At 39.6% G+C, this 22093-nt stretch overlaps 2 protein-coding genes across 5 annotated transcripts in view; one reads left to right on the top strand and one right to left on the bottom strand.

Moving 5' to 3' along the window:
• Positions 1-121: 121 nt before the first annotated feature.
• Positions 122-7306, bottom strand: igfbp6b (insulin-like growth factor binding protein 6b). Of its 4 annotated transcripts, none has more exons than XM_046057592.1 (6): positions 6647-7306; positions 5240-5360; positions 3867-4152; positions 2937-2971; positions 2041-2160; positions 122-1688 (listed from the first exon to the last, which is right to left on the bottom strand). In XM_046057592.1, the coding sequence occupies exons 2-6, from the start codon at positions 5255-5257 to the stop codon at positions 1575-1577; spliced, it is 573 nt and encodes a 190-aa protein (XP_045913548.1). In that variant the 5' UTR covers positions 5258-5360; positions 6647-7306; the 3' UTR covers positions 122-1574. The 4 variants fall into 4 exon arrangements, with proteins under 4 accessions (XP_045913548.1, XP_045913549.1, XP_045913547.1 ...); XM_046057593.1 differs by lacking the exon at positions 6647-7306 and adding an exon at positions 6273-6616; XM_046057591.1 differs by lacking the exon at positions 6647-7306 and having other exon boundaries at positions 5240-6616.
• A 294-nt stretch (positions 7307-7600) lies between these two features.
• Positions 7601-22093, top strand: part of spryd3 (SPRY domain containing 3) — a gene marked incomplete at its 3' end in the record, with an annotated part of 53010 nt that continues 38517 nt past the window's right edge. The window contains 6 exon segments of the mRNA XM_046057588.1: positions 7601-7707; positions 11080-11207; positions 12754-12829; positions 16093-16217; positions 17083-17218; positions 17336-17524. Of these exon segments, the coding sequence (XP_045913544.1) occupies positions 7672-7707; positions 11080-11207; positions 12754-12829; positions 16093-16217; positions 17083-17218; positions 17336-17524 (690 nt within the window).

Genomic DNA, 22093 nt, shown 5'->3' with positions numbered 1-22093 from the left:
CGAGAACTATGAGACGTATTGCTTTGAGAGCAACAGTGGATTGGCACCAAACCCTACCCTACATCCACCTGTCACCAGAGCTGCAAATGCTTTTTATAAAAAGAACACCAAACAGCCATTGTTATATTAATATATGTTTAATTCTTCTCCATTTTTATTATCATTATGTTTTATTTTCATATTTGCAAATCTTACAGGTCCTTTGTGCACGGACCTATCATCACGGCACACACATTGGCACAACAAGATTGTTCAGAAACAGATAAATTCTAATCACACTTTAATAGCACACAATTTCATGACTTTTGCAAGGACAAGGAAAGACATACTATAACAATAACAAATTTGAGCTTTTTTTTTTCCTCTATTGAAATCAGAATTTGTATTATGATGTGCCAACATAAAACATAATAGTAACATGGACATTCTCAATTCTCAAATAAACAAAGCATAAATAAAAAAGGAAATTAAAAACATGAGATATAACCATAAAGATGTGCAGCAGTTGAATAGAGCTCTGATGAATGTGATGAGTTTTGCCATAAAGGTGCCTTTAAAGCACAACACTTCCCCTAACATGAAATAAAATAATCTCTGTCTTTAAATAAGAAACTGCTGACAATATAAAAATACATGGCATTGTACTGTAGTTCATTAAATAAACCAACAATTCATATATAAAATATTATATTGACGTGTATAAAAATATGCCTTACAACTTTTTGAAAAGGGAACAGCCGTAAGCTTTTTGTCTGCCACTTCAGAACACACAGTCGACCACAAAATTCCAACATATGTACAAACAATCAACTAATAAGCAGTCAGAACGCCATTTTGACAAATAAAATGAACAGAAGCATCCAAGATCATATTCGTATGACTATTTTTTCTGACTTGACACCATATATAAGATACTGTAAGATTCAAGCAGTACTTTATGGAAATACAGACTCAAAAATAAATAAAAAAAAAAAAGAAATATTCTGTCAATTAGGTATTTTGATATCAGTGTATCTTTGGAGAGAGGGAGAGAGGACGGTGAGGGAGACACATTTTTTCAAACATTTGTGTCACGTCACCTGCGTAACAGTATTTCAGCCCACTGAGATCAGAACAAACACAGGCAGTGTCAGCTATCCTAAAGTAAAAAGTAAAATAAAAATCTACCAGAAAGCCAGGACAAGAGCCAGGGAATATAGAGATCATTCGGAGTAATACCGCTTGGATCACTGAGGCAGTTCACGGAGCATTAATGTGAGCATGCAGCTTGTCACCAGACGACGCAGAGAACGTTGCTGCAACTGTTGAACATTCAGGCAGATGTTATTGTTGCTGCTGCTGCTGGACTGTGAGAGTGTGTGTGTCTTGCTTAAAGCGGACAACGTTAACTGGTGTGTATTTTCCATAGGAAGTGGTTTATCCCTGCTACCTCCTGTCCAGGCAGTGTTTAGCACATGCTAAAGCCACCCCCCCTCTCCCTGTGCTCCTCCTCCTCCTCCACCACCACCTCCTCCTCCTCCTCCTCCAACTTCTCCTCTTCCTCCAGGCTCAAAGCAATAGGACAGACTCATCCCTCACTCCCCATCGCATGGTAAAGTGCCATCTTCGCTGGCACTTGAGGGCACGGGCGTGCCGAGCTCATCCACGCACCAGCAGTGGCCACGCTGCATGCCCTTGGAGGAGCGGCACTGTGTGAGATTAAAAGACAGAGAGGGAGATTTTGAAAGGGAAGGAGGGCGGAGATTGAGTGGGAGAGTGGTGGAAAGGTAGTGAGAGAGAAAGAGAGAAAATGATATGTCATCATAGCGCAGTACTGATTCTCTGAGCTCACAGCTGAGAGGCTCAGAGAGAGGAGCCCCTGTGGTCACAGACAAATCTCTGGATGCACCGAACAGAAAGCTGCAGTGGAGTGCAGCTCTCACACTCTCAGAAATACATACAGGAACACCAAGTCAGTGCAGCAAAGACACATTTTCACATCACATAACAGCCAATAAAGTTCCAGTAATATGTTTCATATTGTTTCAGGAGACACTCTACCTGCTTTTTCCTGTAGAAACCACGAGTGTCACAGTTGGGTATATAGATATCGCGGTCAGACTGGAAGATTGTCAGCTCCAGACCCCTCAGGTAACTATTGAGCAGCTTGCGGCAGGGTGCCTGAAAACAGCAATGCAGAGTGTGACTTCAAACACCACTAGAGGCAAATAGACAGGACCTGTCTTCATTTAAAGAGTGGCAGTGGCAAGCTGCTACCTCTCCTCAGGTGATTGTGTTGTAGGAAATCTTCTTTGATCACAACACATATCAATGTGAATCACTAAGAATTAGCTACAGTGATACAGCATTAGAGCCAGAAGCAGAGATGATGTGTATTTATATATATATCAGATGTCACATATTGTAAAACATTATATAATCATATTGTTACACAATGCTTTGGCTTTTCAGGTCACTGAATGATTTGAAGTGACTGTGCGTTTTTGTGAAATTAAACTGTGTCATCTTGATCAGCTATGTGACTATTGTTGTAACCATGATAACATACATATTAGTTCAAATGCTGCAGATCACCCGGCTCGCAAAGTGAAAAATCTCTGGCGGCAGCGGCCGACTTGAAACTTTCCTGATTCACATCATGCTCAATTAGTTCTGCCGCATAGCAGCACACACATCATGCACCATAATGCATGGCTTCAGGGCACTGTGTGTACATGCCACTGCAACACCCCAAACAGCAGAGGATCTATGGTAATAACTCTCTATAATATAGTGCAGCTCGATATACGACCCTGTCCACGACATATGATGTGTATTAACAATATCTTATATAAAATGCTTTATACATCTCAGAATGTTGATCATTTAGATGATGATCCATTAGCTTCAATCAACTGTAAATTCAATTCAACTGTAAAATACGAGCACGAACTTACTCTTTCAATGTCACCACTGTGTGAGGGATGAGGACCTGAGAGGAAATGACACACTAGCATGAGAATGTGACATTAAACCATCGTAGCCATTAACATCAAACCACATCCAATGTCACATTTTACAGTATATGCTGCATTTATAATATTTCAACTTTGGTATCTATGTTTCTATATTTTTGCACAAGACATTATTAAGCAGTCTGTCAGATGAGATCTATCTGGGTTGGTCATTCAATGAGAGACCTAATTTCCATCAGTATATTTCCTTTCCATATACTTAATCGCAGTATCTCAGTTTGAACAGTAGATGGAGATCACTGCAATAAAAAGCAGCTTGATCAGAATCTAGGTGACACTGTGACAGTTTCACATGCATTCGAAATTCTCTACAGAGAGGCTGACTTGTAGGACAGATCATTGTCATGCACCTGTCATTGAAATTAAAGAAATACACAACACTGTACAAGTTATATAAATGCAGGGATATGCATCTTTACTTATACACTGTTGCAACACCCCAGGACTAAATAAAAGGTCCCTGTTTTTTGTGAATTGCCATCATTTCTGATTAACAAATCAAAGTCCTTTACAATAATGTTTGACAAATTACATTTTTATCAGTGACTCCAGAGGCACTGCTGAGCAGCACTGGATGCCAGAGGTTTGCAAATTCATCTATGGTGCACAAAATGCATCCAGGCTTAAATGTCACACACTAATTGGCCTTTCTTTATGCTGGTGAGTGACACAGCATCACATGCTATTCACAGCAATACAGGAGATACACTGTAAGTACAATTATGTTTGGTGGCTGATGGCCAGCCTACCTGCAGTGTCCACGCATGTGTCTGTGTGCATTTGTAGGAGCATGCAGGCATGTGTGCATATGTGATTTCATGCACGTGTGTGTGTGTATATACATTATCTTACCTGTGGGGTGGGGCCTCTCAGTGGGACTAGTCCTGCTGTGCTTGGCGCAAATGCCCCTTCCCTGCAACAGAGCCTGGAGGGGGCTGTGCTCCCTTGCTGGGGGAACACAGCGGAGCCCCTTGGCACAGCTCAGGGTGTACACACCACAGGGCTCTCCCTGGGCCAACACTGATGTGCTGCCAGCAACATTATGGTCCCTGGGGGGCCGACCTGCCCCCAGTGGATCCCTGCAGGAGGGACAGACCTTGAAGGGGCCCAAACGGTTTGCCCCGGTCCATGATCCGCACTGTGCAATCAGCAACAAAACAACGGTTGTTAAGTTAGAAAGAATAGGCATTTTCTGTCCAGGTCTCAAGTTGTCCTCTCTGTCACTTTCTGTCAGTTAAATGTGGCTGATGCTATTTCTGGATGTATATTTTCCCCTTCTCTCTCCCTTTCTCTCCCCTTTCCTCAGTCTTCTTCCCGTTTCTATACTGTAGCTTTCCTTGGTGTTTTGCCGGGTGAGTCCCCTGCAGTGCCAGAGGAGACAAATGGAGATCGAGAGAGACACAGCAAAGCACCAGCTTTTAAAGATCTGAAAGGCGGTGATAGAGAGTGAGTGAGTGAGTGAGGGAGAGAGAGAGCGAGAGGGAGAGAGCACAGTTATGACACCTTCAGGGGCTGGGACTCAGAGAGAGAGAGAGTGAGGGAGAGAGGGAGGTGGCAGGGAGGGAGAGAGAAAGTGGGGGGTGGATTATGTTCCTTTCAGAAATTATCAAAATCTCCCCACCCTTTCCTGTTATATACCAACACATGCATCTAGCCCTTCTTCTTACACTTGTGCTCAACATTACAAATGCATAAAGTGTAGTACTCATGTTCAGATATTTGCACTTTCTGGTACATTTGCCATGGTAACAAATACATATGTATATGTGCAGCCATCAGCCTCGCCACTGCAATTCCATTTGCAACAATAAATGCACAGTTATGTGATTTCTCCTGCTTGGATTCTGTTTGAGTTTATGACAGATAGAATATCCTGTACAAAAATGAGTTCTACCCCAAAAATACTCTCTCTTTTTGTCAAATTTTGGAAACGTGTAGCACATATCAACATTTAGAGAATGTTTAATGAATTGGAGTTATATGCAAAATAAATCAAACATTAAAGAAATGGTTAACATAGTGATGTGAGATTTCTAGCACACACTAACTAAAACTGGGCATCAGCATAATCAAATCACTGCTGAGTCAGATATGTAATGCATTCCCTCTACAAGGTTAACCTAGTCTTTAATAAGAAACTTCTTAATCACTTTAATAAAGTGACTTCATGGGCCAAATCACATGTTGAAGTATGAGGGCAGTGATGGCAGTTGTTCACCAGTCACTTTTGGAGGAATGCACATCGACCAGCCCGAGCCAAACTGCTAATAATGTAATCCATTGCTCCACTCAGCCAGTTAGGATTTTCCATCTTCAAAAGATCACCAACACTTGTTCCTGCCATTCCTGCCACGATAAAACGTTCACGGTCACGTCTGAAAGATATTCTGGTTAATGAATATAGGTTATTTCGTGTATATAAATTATGTTGTTATACTAAAAAATACAAAGCATAATTCTTTCACCTTTCTATTTGCAACTCCTGCACTTAAAATAATTCAGTGGCCTGTGAAGTATTCTCCAACCTCTGATTATGAGTAGTTTATAAAGTCTGCACTTTTGTGTAAGCCTTTTTGTGATTAGATAAAAAGGTACTTTTACTTTTAATAATTTGTCTTATATTGTAACCACAGTAAAAATTTAAGGGATCAGCAAATCTATTTGAGCAAAGTATTCAGTTATTATTCTATTTTTGCAACAGAGTAACGATGCTCTACTATCACACGCAGCACATTATGGTACTGCAAGAATATGTATGCACATACAGGATGTATAAACAGAGAAATTGAAAGCAATGTCAAGATATGCACATGAAGATCGTCGGTAGAGGTTGGTGATAGTGCAGAGTGTTGAGGAATTCCTCTCTTATCTAGAGTACCACTGTCTCCTGCGTTATCTGACATTGCCTTGCTGCCTTGGCTGCTCTGTGGACAGACGCAACATGAACATGATACCAAAAAAAATAACATAAATGAGAATTTCACATAGCCGAAACAGAATTTGGATATTAATTCAACAATGCTGACTCTTTAACACAAGCTTGTGTGCAGGACATTTACGCACACACTAAATGTGCCGTGTGCAGTTTACCTGGCACTGGGTAATTTGCTCTTGCAGGAGTAGTACAGACATGACAGAGCACATCGACATACCCACTGGCCTGTACTGTTGGAATTCAGGGCAACATGACGCTAAAAACTACTTTGCCATCAGCAGCCAATTGTTCTGATTAATCTTGGCACATAGGGCAGAAATCACCTGCCGTCTTGTGTTCCCATCAGCTCACGAGCTACAGCGTCAGTCTGTTTCCACATATCAGGAGAATGTTCCAAGACACACGCCAGATGACGGGAGCTCTCTTTTCCACATTGCCCTCGGTAGCTCATTTTTCCTCCTGCAGCCACAGCTTTTTCCTCCTCTCTGCCTCCCCAGCTCAGGTCTATCCCAGCTGGCTCAGACATAGCAAACCAGAGTCCACACACACCCTGTGGTGGGACGCTGCTCAGCCCTGTTGAGTAGTGTGCCCCTGACCTTCTGTTAAGCTTCACACCTAACTTCTTCCAAGATTTTGGTAGTGATACTTCAGTTTAGGGTCACACTATCAACAGAAGGCAGACTGTGCTGCTACTCACCAGACCTAGTGAAACAAGATGGGTCCATAAAGTGGCTTGTGGTTTCTCTTCATAGTGAGATCCAGCTCATATTTTCCTCATTTTATTAAATGTGGGTAAATGTGGCATATTGGGCCCAAAATCAAAGTAGGACACAAACACATAAGCACGCGCACAAAATCCAAGAGATGTGATTGGCTGCATGCTTGTCACCATTTCTCAAAACGCGATACGATTGGCTGCTTCAGTAACGAGGGTGTGATGTCACTGGAAAGCGCCGAACTCTACTTTCCAAAGTTTTAATTGGAGCTATGGACAGCTGATGGACAAAAGTGAGTTTCTGTCTTAGTGGCCACATAGATAACAGGTAAGCGATTGACTAATCGATCATGACACCTATAACACATCGTTGTTCTGCTCTCCACTGTCGGGAACAGCCTCTCTTCATCCTCTTGCTAAGCACCGAACCTCACCTTCAAGCGAAGAAGCTATCGCATTAGCCGCTAATGAAGCTAGCCCCTGTTTAGCTTTGCGACTATACATTAACCCCTCGGCGCCAACTGACTACTATTTTAAAGTCTTATTTGTTGAAAACCACCGCTACTATTTTCAGTTTATATGGCAGCAGTTACCTGCCTGCACATTCAATCTATCTTAGCTTAAATTAGCTCTGTCGTTAGCTCTGTGGCTGGTTGTGGCGGACCTTGACGGCGTTACATGTAAACACTGGCACGCCCACTTTCCTTTCGCTGCGGCAGCTTCACATTTTCTCTTTTAATGTTATCAAATGTCGGACCGCTTTATTAGTTACAGCCATTTGGGTGAAAAATATCTAATTGGGGTTTGAAGGAGGGGGAAAAAAAATGGGACACGATGTGGAAGTTTGACGTGTTTGCTGCGTTATTATTATTATGACGTCACCAAACGTCACTGAACGACACCCCAAGCTAAAAAATCAGTGCGTCTATTGATTATGGCAGATCTGTGTGTGTGTGTGTGTGAGAGAGAGAGAGAACTGAGAACAACCAGTGGAAACTCAGGAGAATATGTTACTGCATGTGAAAAAGCCAGACATTTTCAGTGTAAGATATATTTTGTTTTTTTATTGTTTATATGTGACTTTCTTTCATCCCTCTCATCACAACATGGGTGCTGATCAGTTCATTATCAAACCATGTATGAATGACAAATGAGAGTAGTTGTAATGTACAAAAGCTCAGATAACCTTTCAAGATAGAAATTGTTAAAGCTCATAATGCACTGTATACATTAAGATAGAGGGAAAGTGTGAAAAGTTATTGGGGGGAGGGGGTGGACAACTAATCCGGTACAAGCTTATAGCCTGTAAGTGGGCTATGGCTTATGTATATTGTGTTTCTTAATAACAACAAATGGCTCAGGAACATGCATTGTAAAAATTGAATTAACCTCCTACAGGTAATAATATGAACAGCATATGTTTGTCAGTTTTGTACCAGATTCATTGAGATATGAACTTGCATATAATTATTCAAACTGGACATTAAGCCTTTTAAATAATGTATGTAGAGCATAAATAATTAGTTGATTAATCGATTAGTCAAGCAAAATGCCAAATGTTCCCTAGTTTTAGCTTCTTAATTGTGATATGTTGTAATGTTGTAATTGTGATAGGATATGCTTAATTTCTTTGCCATATGTAATCGTAAACTGAATATAATAAGGGTTTGGACTGTTTGAACAAAGTATGCATTTGATGATGTCACCTCGGGCTTTAGGATACAGTGATGGACGTTTTCAACTTCAAGCAATTAATCCCTTTAATTGAAAAAGTAATAGGCTAGTTAGTTGCAGTCCTAAATGTATTAGTTATTTGCTTTACCAAAAGCTCATTTTGTAAATTTAGTAGACAAATCTATTTATATTAGATGTTTCAACAGACTACAAATGCTCACCAGCCACTTTATAAATATGCCTTGCTAGTACCAGGTTGGACCCCCTTTTGCCTTCAGATCTGCCTTAATTCTTCGTGGCATACTTTCAACAAGGTCTTGGAAACATTCCTCAGAGACTTTGGTCCATGTTGACATGGTTGTAACGAGTGGTTATTTGAGTTACTGTTGCCTTTCTATAATCTCGAACCAGTCTGTCCATTTTCCTTTGACCTCTGACATCAACGAGGCATTTTTCGTCCACACAAGTGCCGCTCACTAGATATTTCCTCTTTTTCGGACCATTCTCTGTAAACCCTTGAGATGGTTGTGTGTGAAAATCTCAGTAGATCAGCAGTTTCTGAAATACTCAGACCAGCCCGTTTGGCACCAAGAACCATGCCACGTTCAAAGTCACTTAAATCTCCTTTCTTCCCCATTCTGATGCTCTGTTTGAACTTCATCAAGTTGACCATGTCTACATGTCTAAATGCATTGAGTTGCTTCCATGTGAATGGCTGATTAGCTATTTGTGTTAACAAGCAATTGAACAGATGTACCTAATAAAGTGGCCGGTGAGTGTAGATGGCATCTTACATGTAAATGGCTGTTCTAGATATTTGTTTTACACTAATCACTTCTGGAGCTGACTGTTGTACCACATGTTGTGTCACTGCAGTATTACGCTGAATGTATCAGTTGAAATGGTTTTCCTGTTGTTGAAGTCTTCTGTCCTTGGTTTTTATTTATCTAAAACCATATTTCCCAAACTTGGGTTGCAGGCCCATTTTTATTGGGTCGCCAAAAATAATTTTACAATATGTAAATATGTGAATGAATGTTATTTTTTGCTACTCGTCCATTCAGCTCAGATGCCGTGTGCGTTTTTCTCTCTATATTCTTCCCAACTTGATCTTCTGTCCACATTCTGTAATGTGTAATGTGGGGAAGTGCTCAGTAATTAGCGTTTTAAAATGAATAAATTGGACAGGTGTCTCCACATGAAAAAATTTGTTCTATGTGCAAAAGTCCAACTTTTTTTGTCTTTGCAAAGAAGAATTAATATAGCACAACATACTTCCAATCTGGGTTTTCAACTCTATCATACCTGAAAAACTGGTTGAAAACTTCAACGAGCCACATATTTGTCATTAAATTCAGGTCATGTCAAACGACATGTTGGTGATGATGGGAGAGGATACGAAAGTGAGAGTAGAGAAAGGGGTGAGACATGAGAATAGACCGTTGTTGTATTTGTTTACTTTATACATGGTTTATTTTGCCCTTTATCTGCAGTTTGTAAATGTAGATGTGTTTTTGTAAATTTGGGTCCCAGGGAGACACCAGATTTCTCTTTTGGGTCTTGAGCTGAAAAAGTTTGAGAACCAGTGATCTAAAATGTGATTTCACGTTGCCATAGTCTGCATGTCTCTTGCGCTTAAAGGCACCGTTACATGAAGCCAGCACCTTCAAATGAAGTGAGCTGGGAACTTGACTACAAGAGTAGATGGTATCCTACTGTCTATGATAAACAGCTAATCTTCTGTAGTCTTACTTTGTGTGAAAAACCACAGGATTAAAACATCAAAAATATTTTTTCAGTGCGGAAAAAATAAAATTACAATGCTTCCTGCTAATGATATTTTGAATATGCCTCAGTCCCCTCTTTATGGCCACATCTTGATATTACAAGATAAACAAAAGCCCTTATGCAGAGAATGTATGAGAGTATGTGCTTATCAGAAATGATCAAGCAACTATTGTATAGAAGAATGAGGAGCACACAGAGGAGTTGGGTGGTACCAGGGTTGTACCATATTGCAGTATTTTTCTTTTCTGTGATATATACATTGTGCTATGAAAAATACAGGAATTTTCAGCTGATGACTCAATTTGAAAACAATTAAGCATCCTAGATATATTGGCGTGATTTTGTAAGGGAAAAGCATATAAGATGAAATTCAGATTTGTATTCTGAAGGCTTTTTTTGAGTGCAAACTATTCTTTCTTCAGCTTTAACGCAGTAAACATATTTTAAACAGAATGGTAAAGTTTACAAAAGTTGCTTTTCTTTTTGTCCACTGTTTCAGTGTTTTTATCCTGTTCCTCACTTATTTAGTTTTTGTCGACAACTAAAAGGGGCAGGGCCTGCTTTGGTTGATTGATGAACTTTATAAAGAAGAATATTATGATCGCAGGCCTGCTTGTCACTCAGAAGCAGCAAACCCTGTCTATCCAAGAACCCTTAAATCGGAGTAAATTATATAAAATCAGACTTCTTTTGTAGATTAGCCATAATAAGAACCGAGTGAGTTTTCCTTTTGGATCAAGCAGCAAAAAGTTGAGGCTTTTGACTTGCTTGACATTGCATGTCCTGCGATGTGACTGTTGCGCACGGGCACATTGCGATGACAATGCTGAAGCAATATTTTGTGCAGCCTCAGTTGGTACATAGTAGTGGTGCCAGCACAGCTAACATTGCACAGCCTGCTGAACTTATGGTACCGTGGAGATTTTTAACACTGTTCCATTTTCTCCTTTCAGATGGATGACATCAACGTACTACAGCACAGATGTCTCCTGAATTTGAGGCGTCGAATCAGAGATATTGGGGATGGGCGCCCAGCTCAGGAACGATATATGAGATTGCAGAAGGATGGAGACAGACTCAGGTCAGCCTGTTCTTCACTTTTCCCAAATTGGAATTGAACTGAAGTGATTGTGTTGCTTTGTGTGATTTTGTCGGGGGACACTTTTTATAATGACTTGCAAAATTTGTGTGCTATAGTGGGTTTATTACACATTTTAAGATATTTTCTCTGTTGTGTTGGTTTCTTCTTATGTAGATACTGATCAGCCAGATACTGACTAAATAACTAGATCAGGTATCGTGACAAGGAGGCTGATTGATTCAATTCAGTTACGTGCATACTACTTAATGTGTCAGCAGTGCGCCGGTAGACCCGAACATTTTGCTAGGAGAGCTAACATACATTTTGTTTTACAAAGTTAGGAAGCCTGATGTTGCCTTACAAATAAAATAATGACTCCCATTCACTTCCTCACAGTGAAGAAAAGCTTATTAATTTTACACTGCTGTCAGATCGATACTCTGCGTTGGCTGACACCCAAAGCCCTGGTATTGGTATCCGTATCGGGACTGAGAAGTCAGATTGGTGCATCCCTATTTTTATGGCACACATGTCTTTATTCTAAGAATATTTAAAAAAAGAAACTATTGCTGACTCACAGTATGCTAGGAGTAGGGATACACAGGTGCCCTCTTTTGTTCCTAAATTAAACAAGGTCAGTACACAGATACAATATGAGGTATTGGATCGGTACATTCCTAGCTAGGAGTTCTGGCCTATTAAAATAACATATTGTATTCTGTCATCCGTTTTCTAAAAAAAATGTAATGTTTGTGTTCAGGGAAAGGTTTGGGGGCGGTATGTCACTGACTCACAACAGCGGTAGAAAGCTTGAGGAGCATAGCATGTAGTGTCTGTATTTGTTTTGCCTTCCACATTAATAAACCCAAACAGATCTATTTCTTACCTAGTAAAAATAAGTTTTCAATGGTGGCTTGTTTATAGGTCAGCATATCATGAAAGGCACAGTAGTTTCTCAAAAATATACGCTATCAATACTGGAAAAGAAGCTTTGGTAATTAGTTTAGTTAGATAACAGTTTTTGTTCTGCTGTAAAACTCAGAAGCCCAAACCTGGCATGTTGTTTTGTTCTATATTAATAACTGGAGAAAGTGATTCCTTCTTATTCAGAAGATGTTGGCATTTGATTCACCTGCTTAGTGCTATGTGAAACATTCAACACACTTCCAATGCAAAACTTCAGAAACTCCAGTGATTCTTCAGATTCTCTGTGTGTAACATCTTTTCCCTTGTTATATAAAGCTGGTGGACGTCATGTCGTATTAAACAGTAACACCCAATAATCATGTGCATGTAATTAGATATATGTTGCTCTAATCATCTGGCTAAGCAGCTGTTCTAAATCAGCTTTCATTGTCTCATAATTGTTAATAATTGGTAACATATTTATGTCTCATTTCTGTTGCACGTGTTGGTGCATGTGATTCTACTGCTGGTGTCTTGGCAGCCTTTAGATCAAAAGATGAGGTTGTGTGTCTGATTGTGCATACAGCAGTCTGACCTATTAGAAGTCACCTATTGTTAACCTGTAATTTCTTCTCTTTAGTTACCAAGGGAACTCTGAAGAGGTGGGTTGCTATGTGGCTGGCCATCCTTTATCAAAGGGAAATTGCTACTTTGAGGTAAGCAATTGATAGTGATACTGTAAGTCGGCATCTGATGTTGTTATTGCGACTGAGTTGCAGGAACTGAATGTAATCGCCACCAACTGCTACTTCTAACTGTGTTGCTGTCCCCCAATTTTTGTTTATCTACTTTTTTTAAAGATGTATGGTAATCATTAGAAAATAAGTAGGCTGTTGTTCCTTTGCACAATTATTCATTTTGAAATGTTAGGGGGTGTTATTCACAATATGATTTACCACATACCATCGTCCCTGTGTGTGCCCAAGATTGCTTTACCATCCAGCCAGCAATTTTATCCCCTGGAATCCCCTTGCTGACAATTTTCTCCACTTCATATTAAATTCTGAGTGCCCCCCTACAGTCCCAGTTCACCAGTGCAAAACCACTACCTCAAAAATGTCCTAGCTGCATTGGAATGAGTGGATAGGGTGTGGGTTAGGTGGTATCTTTGAGCACAGAGATTAGTCTAATACAGTGTTTTTCAGCAGGCAGACTGGCAGCAGGCTTTTTTTTTTAACAAATATGAGATGCCATGCTGTTATAATAGTTCTCATACATACAGAAAAGTATGAGGAAAAAGTATTTTGGAGATTTAGCGCAGGAAAGTTGCAGGAGTTCAGTAATAAATAAGGTGCAGAGGGCTGCAGTGTGTTATTTATGAGCTAGCTTGTTTGTAGACCTTGTGACGTGTGGTTTAGAGACAGCAGGTGAGGCAGCCATACCCCCCATGTCTGGGTTTTTAGGCTTCAGGAGGAAACATTAGGCTATACATTATCCTTTGAACTTGCGTCATTCTGCTGACCTACAAATAGAGCCAGACAGGACTATGCCGCATCAAGAGTCCTGTAGCCATAGCGAGCTCTCATGTCAATGATTTACATCTTCCACTATTTCATTTCAATTTTTTTTCTTTTTGAGATGAGACGCACCATTTTGGACATATGTTGAAACATTTCAGATCTGCTTCACTAAGATTTAAAAGAGGCTGACAATGTGCGTTGACATTATTTATCATGGCTGTGAGGTGTCCCAGATTTGTGCCAGATGTGACATTTCTTTTAAATGTGATGTCCCATCTTACCTCTGTATCCCTCTCGTTCCTCCCCAGCAAGAAAGTCTTAAAGATAAAACTGTTTATATTTAAATTCCGAATAACATTTGGAGCCTGTTGGATCTCTCTGACAACAAATTAACAAGTGGATTTTAGTGCAGTCATTACCCAAAGTTATATGGTACATTATTCCCCACTCTGTGACGCACACGCTGTCAGTTTCCCAGATATCTTTTAAAACTTGGGAACGTTTATCCTCATAAAGGTCAGGCCTCTGTCGACGTATGCGTCACCGCTGTCCTCGTGTTTCTCCTCGTTCTGCTTTCACAAGGAATCCATTTCACCTCTGTCGTTGCTGCTGCTGCTGCTGCACTTTCTCCAGTTTTTGTCATCTGTCTTCTTCAAGCCCAGCTGAACATCTGCAGCGTTCCTCTTGTTTTAATAGATTTATTCCAAAAATTCATATCAACATAACTTAACGGCACATCAGTGTGCACATTCTTGCTCTTTCCTAATCTCACATATCATCTTGCTTGTTTTTTTTACTTTTATTTCACACAGACACATAGACACAGATGCAGGGGTTTAGAGTAGTATCCGTAAAGCGCCAGACAGGAGAGGAATCAGGCCTGGAATTTTTTGTAAGGGAAACCCAAGAAGTTTGATTTCATATGTGCTAATAGCCATCATGCAGGAGCAGTGATTTGGGGGTCTGGGCTGAAGAGGGAGGTAGAGAATGAGCGAGGCAGATAAGTGGGGAAGTGGAAAAAAGACATGCAAGGAATGGGGAAGAGGAAGAAAGGGTGTGAGAAAGGTCACTGTCAAAGGTAGGCAACAAATACAGACTCACTCCGGATGGGGCTATTGTCCTGTGCTTTCCTGCATTACCTTTCGCCTAATTCTGCTTGGTAGTGTGTGTGTTATTTTGCTTTGATTGGGCTTAGCTAGCAGGCTGTTAGGCCGTTATGTCTGATTGGAGGATGGGGATAGGTATGTGCCGATGTAACATTTTCATGCTACGATCATCACGGTAAACAGTATTATAATGATAATCGCCAAGCTTTTACTGCTATTAGTGCTAAATATAGTACAATTACTCCACACTGTGAGTGTGTGGTTTTTAATTAAAGTTAACAAACTGAACAGTGAACTTTATATTACTGCTTTTGTAGACATCAAATAAGATTTGGCAGTATATCGAGTTTGTAAGACATATTAATGTATTTTTTTTTAAACGAAAAATGGGATGAGATTATATCATTTATACATTTATAGTTTGATGTTGGGTTAAATAATCTGTTTCTTCCATAAAGCCGTGCCATTGTTTCCTCCTGTCTCCTACTAGGGCTGGGTGACATGTCGAATATTTACAAATATTCAATAAAGTGCGACATAGCAGTTGACCATATCATCATATGCGAGGTGTCCGTGATTCTGCTGGTCGCTGTTGAGAGGTGAAAAACAGCAGAAACGGGTCACTTTAATTTAAAATTTAAAAATTTTTTTGTGTTAGGTAAACTGACTTTTTATTTAATTTCACACAGCCTTTCACTAACTTTTATACTGCAACCTGAGCTTATCTACACACTTCATGGCTGACTAAAGTAACGCAACTACCCTTCACACACCGGGAAAGACCAGCTTTCACAACAAAACCACTAGACTCTGTCATGCTCACACGTTACCAACAAGGCTGCCTTCCTTAAAGGGGAAGACTCAGCAGGTAACACACAGGTGCAGTTAGGCTGCGGTTGAAGAAGTATTCAGGTCACCATGTTTGCACTATTTGAGAATGTACGGTATGTTATTTTAGCCAAAATGTGTATATCAAGATATAGCCTAAAAATATTGCAATATTATTTATACGCCATGTTGCCCACCGTTAACATCAAATGCACTAAAATCAACAAAAACAGGTTGGTTGTTTCAAACTCTTAGGTTGTAGGCACCATTAATATTTTTCTTCATGTTAAGATTTCATGGCTGTGTTTTATAGTTAAAAGGTAAAATGTGAGAACATAAAAACGATGGACTTGTGGCTCGGGTGTCTTGTGTGTTGGTCACGGTTCCCTCTGATAATGGTGTTAATCACGGTAATAGAAATTGTTAGTGGTATTTTTCCTGTCAGAATGTAGTAATACCAGTCAGTTAGACTAGCTAATTGGTGCTGCAGTTGTTGTTACTGTGTGTGTGTGTGTGTGTTTGCAGGTGACAATAGTGGACACAGGAGTGAGGGGGACCATAGCTGTGGGCCTGGTGCCTAAATTCTACAGGCTGGACCACCAGCCTGGCTGGCTGCCATACTCTGTAGCTTACCACGCTGACAACGGCAAGTAAGTCAAACCACAGTCATCTATCCTGTACAGTCCAGCCCTGGTTTCTTGCATGGTTTGAGAAAATGGATTGTGGCCTGTTGATGCTGCGTCCACACATGACTGCAACAGTAAGTCCCTGTAACGCTCAACTGTGCTTTATGCTCATGTTGTGAACTTTGGCACATACTTGTCAGCATTGTATTATTGTAATTTTTGTATACTTGTACATTTTTTGACCTCCTTACTTTTTAGATATTTATGTTTCTATTTATGTTCATGTGTACTGTAAGCACCAATTTATACCAAGGCAAATTCCTTGTATGTGAAAATGTACCTGGCAATAAACCAGATTCTGATTCTGTATCGTTCTCCTGAGGTATGCTTACTTTTTCTTTGCATAAACCTTGCTGGTCACACAAAATTTATATTTTGCATAATGGCTTTGAAACTTTGATGCCTAATTATTGTTTGTAAGGTGTCAACTAGCAATAATTTTCATTAATATTTCATTTGTTTGTTTATTTTTGAATTTTGCATTATCATTTATTTTTATTTATTTTGTTTATTATACATATATAGTAGTAAGAAAGAAATATAGTAGAAAATATAAAAATAGTAAATCACAATTATCTCAGAGCTCAAGGTTACATCTTAAAATACCTTGTTTTGTCTGACCAATAGTCCAGAACCCAAAGAAAGCAGCAAATCCTTATAATTGGGGAGCCTATACCTGAGTGTTCAGCATTTTTGCTCCATAAATGATATATTACTGGTTCTGGAAAACTTTAGGGTTCATCAAATGTGCTTTTTGAGTTACTTATCTTTCAGCAGCAACTTACTAGCATTTATGTTCTAAATATTTTTATCTCTTCATTCTTCCTAGGTTATACAATGGCAACCCTGTGGGACAGCAGTTTGGACCAAAGTGTGCTCGTGGTGACCGCATTGGCTGTGGAATACACTCAGAAAATATTGAAGCAGGCTTTACAGCAGTCTTTTTTACCAAAAATGGCAAAGAGGTAGGTGTTTTTTATCTGAATGACATGCAGTGCTTTATTTTAACTGTCTGTGTGTAAACAGTTGTCTCTGGTTTTTTTCACCCATTGTTTCCTTACATCCCTCTGTCTCCTATGCAGGTTGGTTCAGTGGAGGTTCCCGTCTCGGCAGAGGGGCTGTTCCCCGCCGTGGGAATGCACTCAATGGGGGAGGAGGTGAAGGTTGACCTGCAGGCTGAGTGGTTCCTGGAAGAAGATGATAGTATGATGATGGTGGACAGCCATGAAGATGACTGGGGACGGCTTTACGATGTCAGAGTAAGCGGCACGGTAAGAAGTAGAAAAAGTCCCTATTTTTCTCGCTGTTGAGGAATACTCAAAATGTTCTGTGCAATGTGTACTCTAGCTTAGCACAAGTTTGTAGTAGTTTGTAATGGACAATGTGAGCAGGCCGATGGTTAGTTCCAAGTAGGATTTTGCAAGTAATTATTTTAATCATCTGTCCCATGAAAGTCAATGATTTGAATCATCGGTCAAGTAACCCCCAGGTTGAATCTCATTTTGTTGAATCTTTGTACTTTAAGCCGAGTGTTTGTACGCAGAGCAACTTTAGAAAATTAATGGCAATACAAGGCAGCCCAACACGTTTCTGTTTGCTACTCTGACGTTCTTAACTACGGTGCTGAATGTTTCAAACTAGACGCTACAATCTCCTCTACTGCCGTCTAGGGTGGGTGACTCTCAGCTTAAGGAGAGACTCTCTGTGCTGCCCTCTGTGCATAGTTTATAACTGAACTGTGACGATGACGCACAGTGAGTGTTACAGGTAAAACAGACTCTTAGGACCTTAGTGTGGGGCAGGTGTGCTGAGCTGTACTGTGACTGCGTGGAGGACGTGAATAATATATTTCTCATAACTGTAGGTGAGGTTTAGTGAAGAAAAGAGGTCGGCACACAACCAACACTGGTGACTCAGAGGCGATTTGGAAAATGGTGAATCATGCACAGCCCTAGAATCTGTTAACTTTTAAAAACAAATTGTTTAGACTATAAAATGGAAAAATAACACATGCATTGGCATTAGCATACCCAGTAGCCAAACATACTACAAACCATTAATTCATGTGAGACAGACATGTAAACAAATCTTACTAAATTTTGAGGCTGTACCACCTTACGAACAAACCTATATGTAATCTATATAATTTTTTAATTGACTAAATGATAAGTCTGTTATTCACCTATTTCGCCCTATTTTCAGAAATGTTAACATAATAGTGTAGAATTGTAGTATATTAGTGGACAAAGACAAAGTATGTGAAAACACATCATATACTTGTGTTTTTTCTAGCATATGTTTTTTGAATGGGACAGATTATACTGTGGTTTTTGTGTTGCTTGTACTTGGTTGTTGCCAGTTCCCCGTGTTTGTTTTGTACTCTTACAAGATCCTTCAACTGCGTGTTCTTTAGCAAATCTCTCTTTGTTGACAACTGTACTTAATGCTCTCTAAAATTAAGGGAAAGCTCTGGACACAATCACTTGAATTTGAGTTGTTTTGTCGTTATATGCTCTTGCTGTAAATGGATTTGGGTCACCTCTGGAATGTTTTTGCAGATTGCTTCATGACATCAACTCAGGGATTTTCCTCCACGTTCTGTAGAAAACGGGTTCAGTAACAAGATAAACAGCAGACTCACAGTGAAGACGTTGAGTTTGTTTCATTCTGTCTTTGCAACATCAGGGTCTTGGATTATGCAACAGGGAAATCTATCTATGAAGTTTAGGGTGGGTTGGGAGTCCCCCCTCAGGAAAATGGTATGTTTTCCAATAAGAAAATATTAAATTAAATTAAATTTTGGACCATTACTATAAATATATTGGTGTACAAAAGTTGGAAAAGCTAGATCAGGTAGAAGCTTTCCACAATGATTTTATATTCATGGCACAGCACCTCAGCTGCTGAATGAATATAGGGGAAACATTGTCTTCTACTAAATAGCACCTTTTTAAAACCTTTTTTTTTTTTTTTCTCGAGTGCTTTGACAGGAAAAGCAAAAGCAGAACCTGAAGGCAATATAACAGAAAGCCGGACAGTAGGACCAAACAAAAGCCAAAGACGCAAAAACATAGTATGGAGAAGACGAAAAGATGATGAAAGAAAATAATGGTAACAGACATAAATACAATAAAAACACGTTTATAAAATAAATACAAATACAAAGGATTAAGGTAATAAAAACACGTCTATAAAAATGGGTTTTAAGCAGTGATTTGAAAGAGATCACAGGTTGTCACAGGTTTTTTTCTTCAGTCACTAACTTTGTCTGTCTAGGATTGGTAGTCTGGGCGGGAAGTGTTCGGTGGGTTTATCACAGCTGACTGCTGCAGCTAAACTTGGGGTTAATGTGGGTGCTTACACTGAACTGGGCAACGAGGTCTGGTTGTCACCTGTGACAGCACCACCTGTTATGAATGGGGAAATTTGCTATAGAGACAAAAATGTTGTTTTTTTTTGTACCAGGCTATAAACATGTTTATTTCTGCTGTAAAGTTGGGCACTTAAACATCAGGGTCTATGGTGATTAACTCGCTTTGGAGCCAGCTTCAAGTTGCCATTCGAGGAACTCCATTTTTGAGCTCAGAAGTTGCCACTTTGTTTAAACTTCTACGCAAGAAACCAAGCCTTAAGTCTGGGCCTTTTTCAAGTCCTGTCACTCCACTATGGAAACATAAATTTGCCTCACAAGGCTTTATGATCAACGACACCTCCTATCCTCAGACCCACAATTTGGACAAATTGATAATGATATGACAAAATACAAAAAAATAGTCATACGACGATCCAAATCAAAACTATCCGAAATAGGTTTTATTCTATTGCCCCCTTGTTTTTACAGTCTTCTTGCACTTCTTACATATTTGTTTTTTTGTTCATCTGATATTTGTAAACAAACCACTTCGAAGCTAATGAAGATGCTCCCCTTTTGGGAGCTAACACCACCACCATGGAGCCAGTAGCCGTGTTACTTTCGCTTTCAGCCATGCTTGTTGGTGCGGTGTTTATGTGTAACGGTATGACATCATTATGTCAACAAGAAGGATCTTGCCATTATCGCGGTATGAATTTTTAAAATCATTTTTAAAAAAAGATAATATCATATGAACACAAAATATTGTTTTAGCCTTACCTCACTTTCTACATTTCCAGATCAAAAGCACCTCAAACCCGATCAGGCTTGCAGAAGGTAATTACGCTGAATGAACATAAAAACGAGACTGTAATGCAACGCAATACATTAGTCCTGTAATACTATCTGTATAAAACGTGTAATTTGAGAGGACTTTTGAAGCTTTTCTGTGGTGCTATTTTATTAATTATGAGCTGAAGTCGTCTGCGATGGACTGGCGATCTGTCCAGGGTGTACCCCGCCTTGCGCCCGATGTCAGCTGGGATCGCCAATCAAGGAATTAGTTTTGTATCTAATCTCATCTTTTTTTTTTTTTTTGCAGAAAGAAATCTAAAAAATTTATGAGCCGTAAAGGGTGAGCAGCTAACAGACAGTAAAATCTAGGATTGCATTTATTGTTACTGATTAAGCGAGAGACCACAAGTGCTTGTGCAGTTAAAAATTGACGGACAAGTGTGGCTAATAGTAAATACATCAGCACCAACATTACAGGACAAGTGCAAGTGATCTGACCCCACAGATGTGACAGAAGAGACAGTCAGAGCAGAAACCTCACAATCATTAACGACTGTAGTGAATAGGTTCATGCACAAACTGATTGAAACCAAAGGTATCAAAAAGTGCCAGAAAGACTTTACTCAAAGGGTGGAAGGTCTCATCAGGCTTAGTAACAAGGTCTGAGATAAAATTCTTTTAAAATTAGAATTAGGCCCTATACATTAACACATCTGGAATGATGTCAGTCTGTTGCCCTGGACAAAGCAATTAATAGTTGATAGAGACAGTTTTAAAAGAGCCTCATTTTTATTTCATATCAAGTTTGGAGTTAAAATTGTTAATAGACTTCTAGTGGCTCAGCTCCACAATTCTCCCTATGTGATCCCACGTGATGTAGGTGTTGATTTGGCTGAATTTATGACCCTTAAAAGTCTTTCATGACTAACCATTGCCTGAACCATGAACCGCCACTGAAGGTACACCCTGACGCGGAGTCAGAAATCCACCTGAGCTCCACTAAATATCTTTGTTCTCGTAACACAAAATTTATCTCTAACATGCAAAGCACATGTTGTGGTTAAAATTTTATTATTGATTAACCTCTAAATGCCAATATAACATATTTTTAGGTAGCTAGCCAACTCTTGGGATGGGAATGTCTGTCAGTCCACCACTGTGGTCAACACTGATGTATCTCAATTATGGGACAGATTACCAAGACATTTGGGATGAATTTGTAATAACTTTGGTGACCCTCTGACTTTCATCCAGCGCAATCATCTGGTCAGATTTTTACTTTTCCTGTATTTTTGATTTATGACAACTACAGGTGCTGGTCATATAATTAGAATATAATCAAAAAGTTCCATTCAAAAAGTGAAACTTCGATATTATATTCATTCATTACACACAGACTGATATATTTCAAATGTTTATTTCATTTAATTGTGATGATTAAAACTGACAACTAATGAAATTCCCAAATTCAGTATCTAAAATTAGAATATTACTTAAGACCAATACAAAAAAAGGATTTTTAGAAATGTTGGCCAACTGAAAAGTATGAACATGAAAAGTATGAGCATGTACAGCACTCAATACTTAGTTGGGGCTCCTTTTGCCTGAATTACTGCAGCAATGCGGCGTGGCATGGAGTCGATCAGTCTGTGGCACTGCTCAGGTGTTATGAGAGCCCAGGTTGCTCTGATAG

Source organism: Micropterus dolomieu, linkage group LG08 (genome assembly GCF_021292245.1).
Source record: "Micropterus dolomieu isolate WLL.071019.BEF.003 ecotype Adirondacks linkage group LG08, ASM2129224v1, whole genome shotgun sequence".
Classification (NCBI taxonomy): domain Eukaryota; kingdom Metazoa; phylum Chordata; class Actinopteri; order Centrarchiformes; family Centrarchidae; genus Micropterus; species Micropterus dolomieu.
This window is presented reverse-complemented; position numbering and strand designations above follow the sequence as displayed.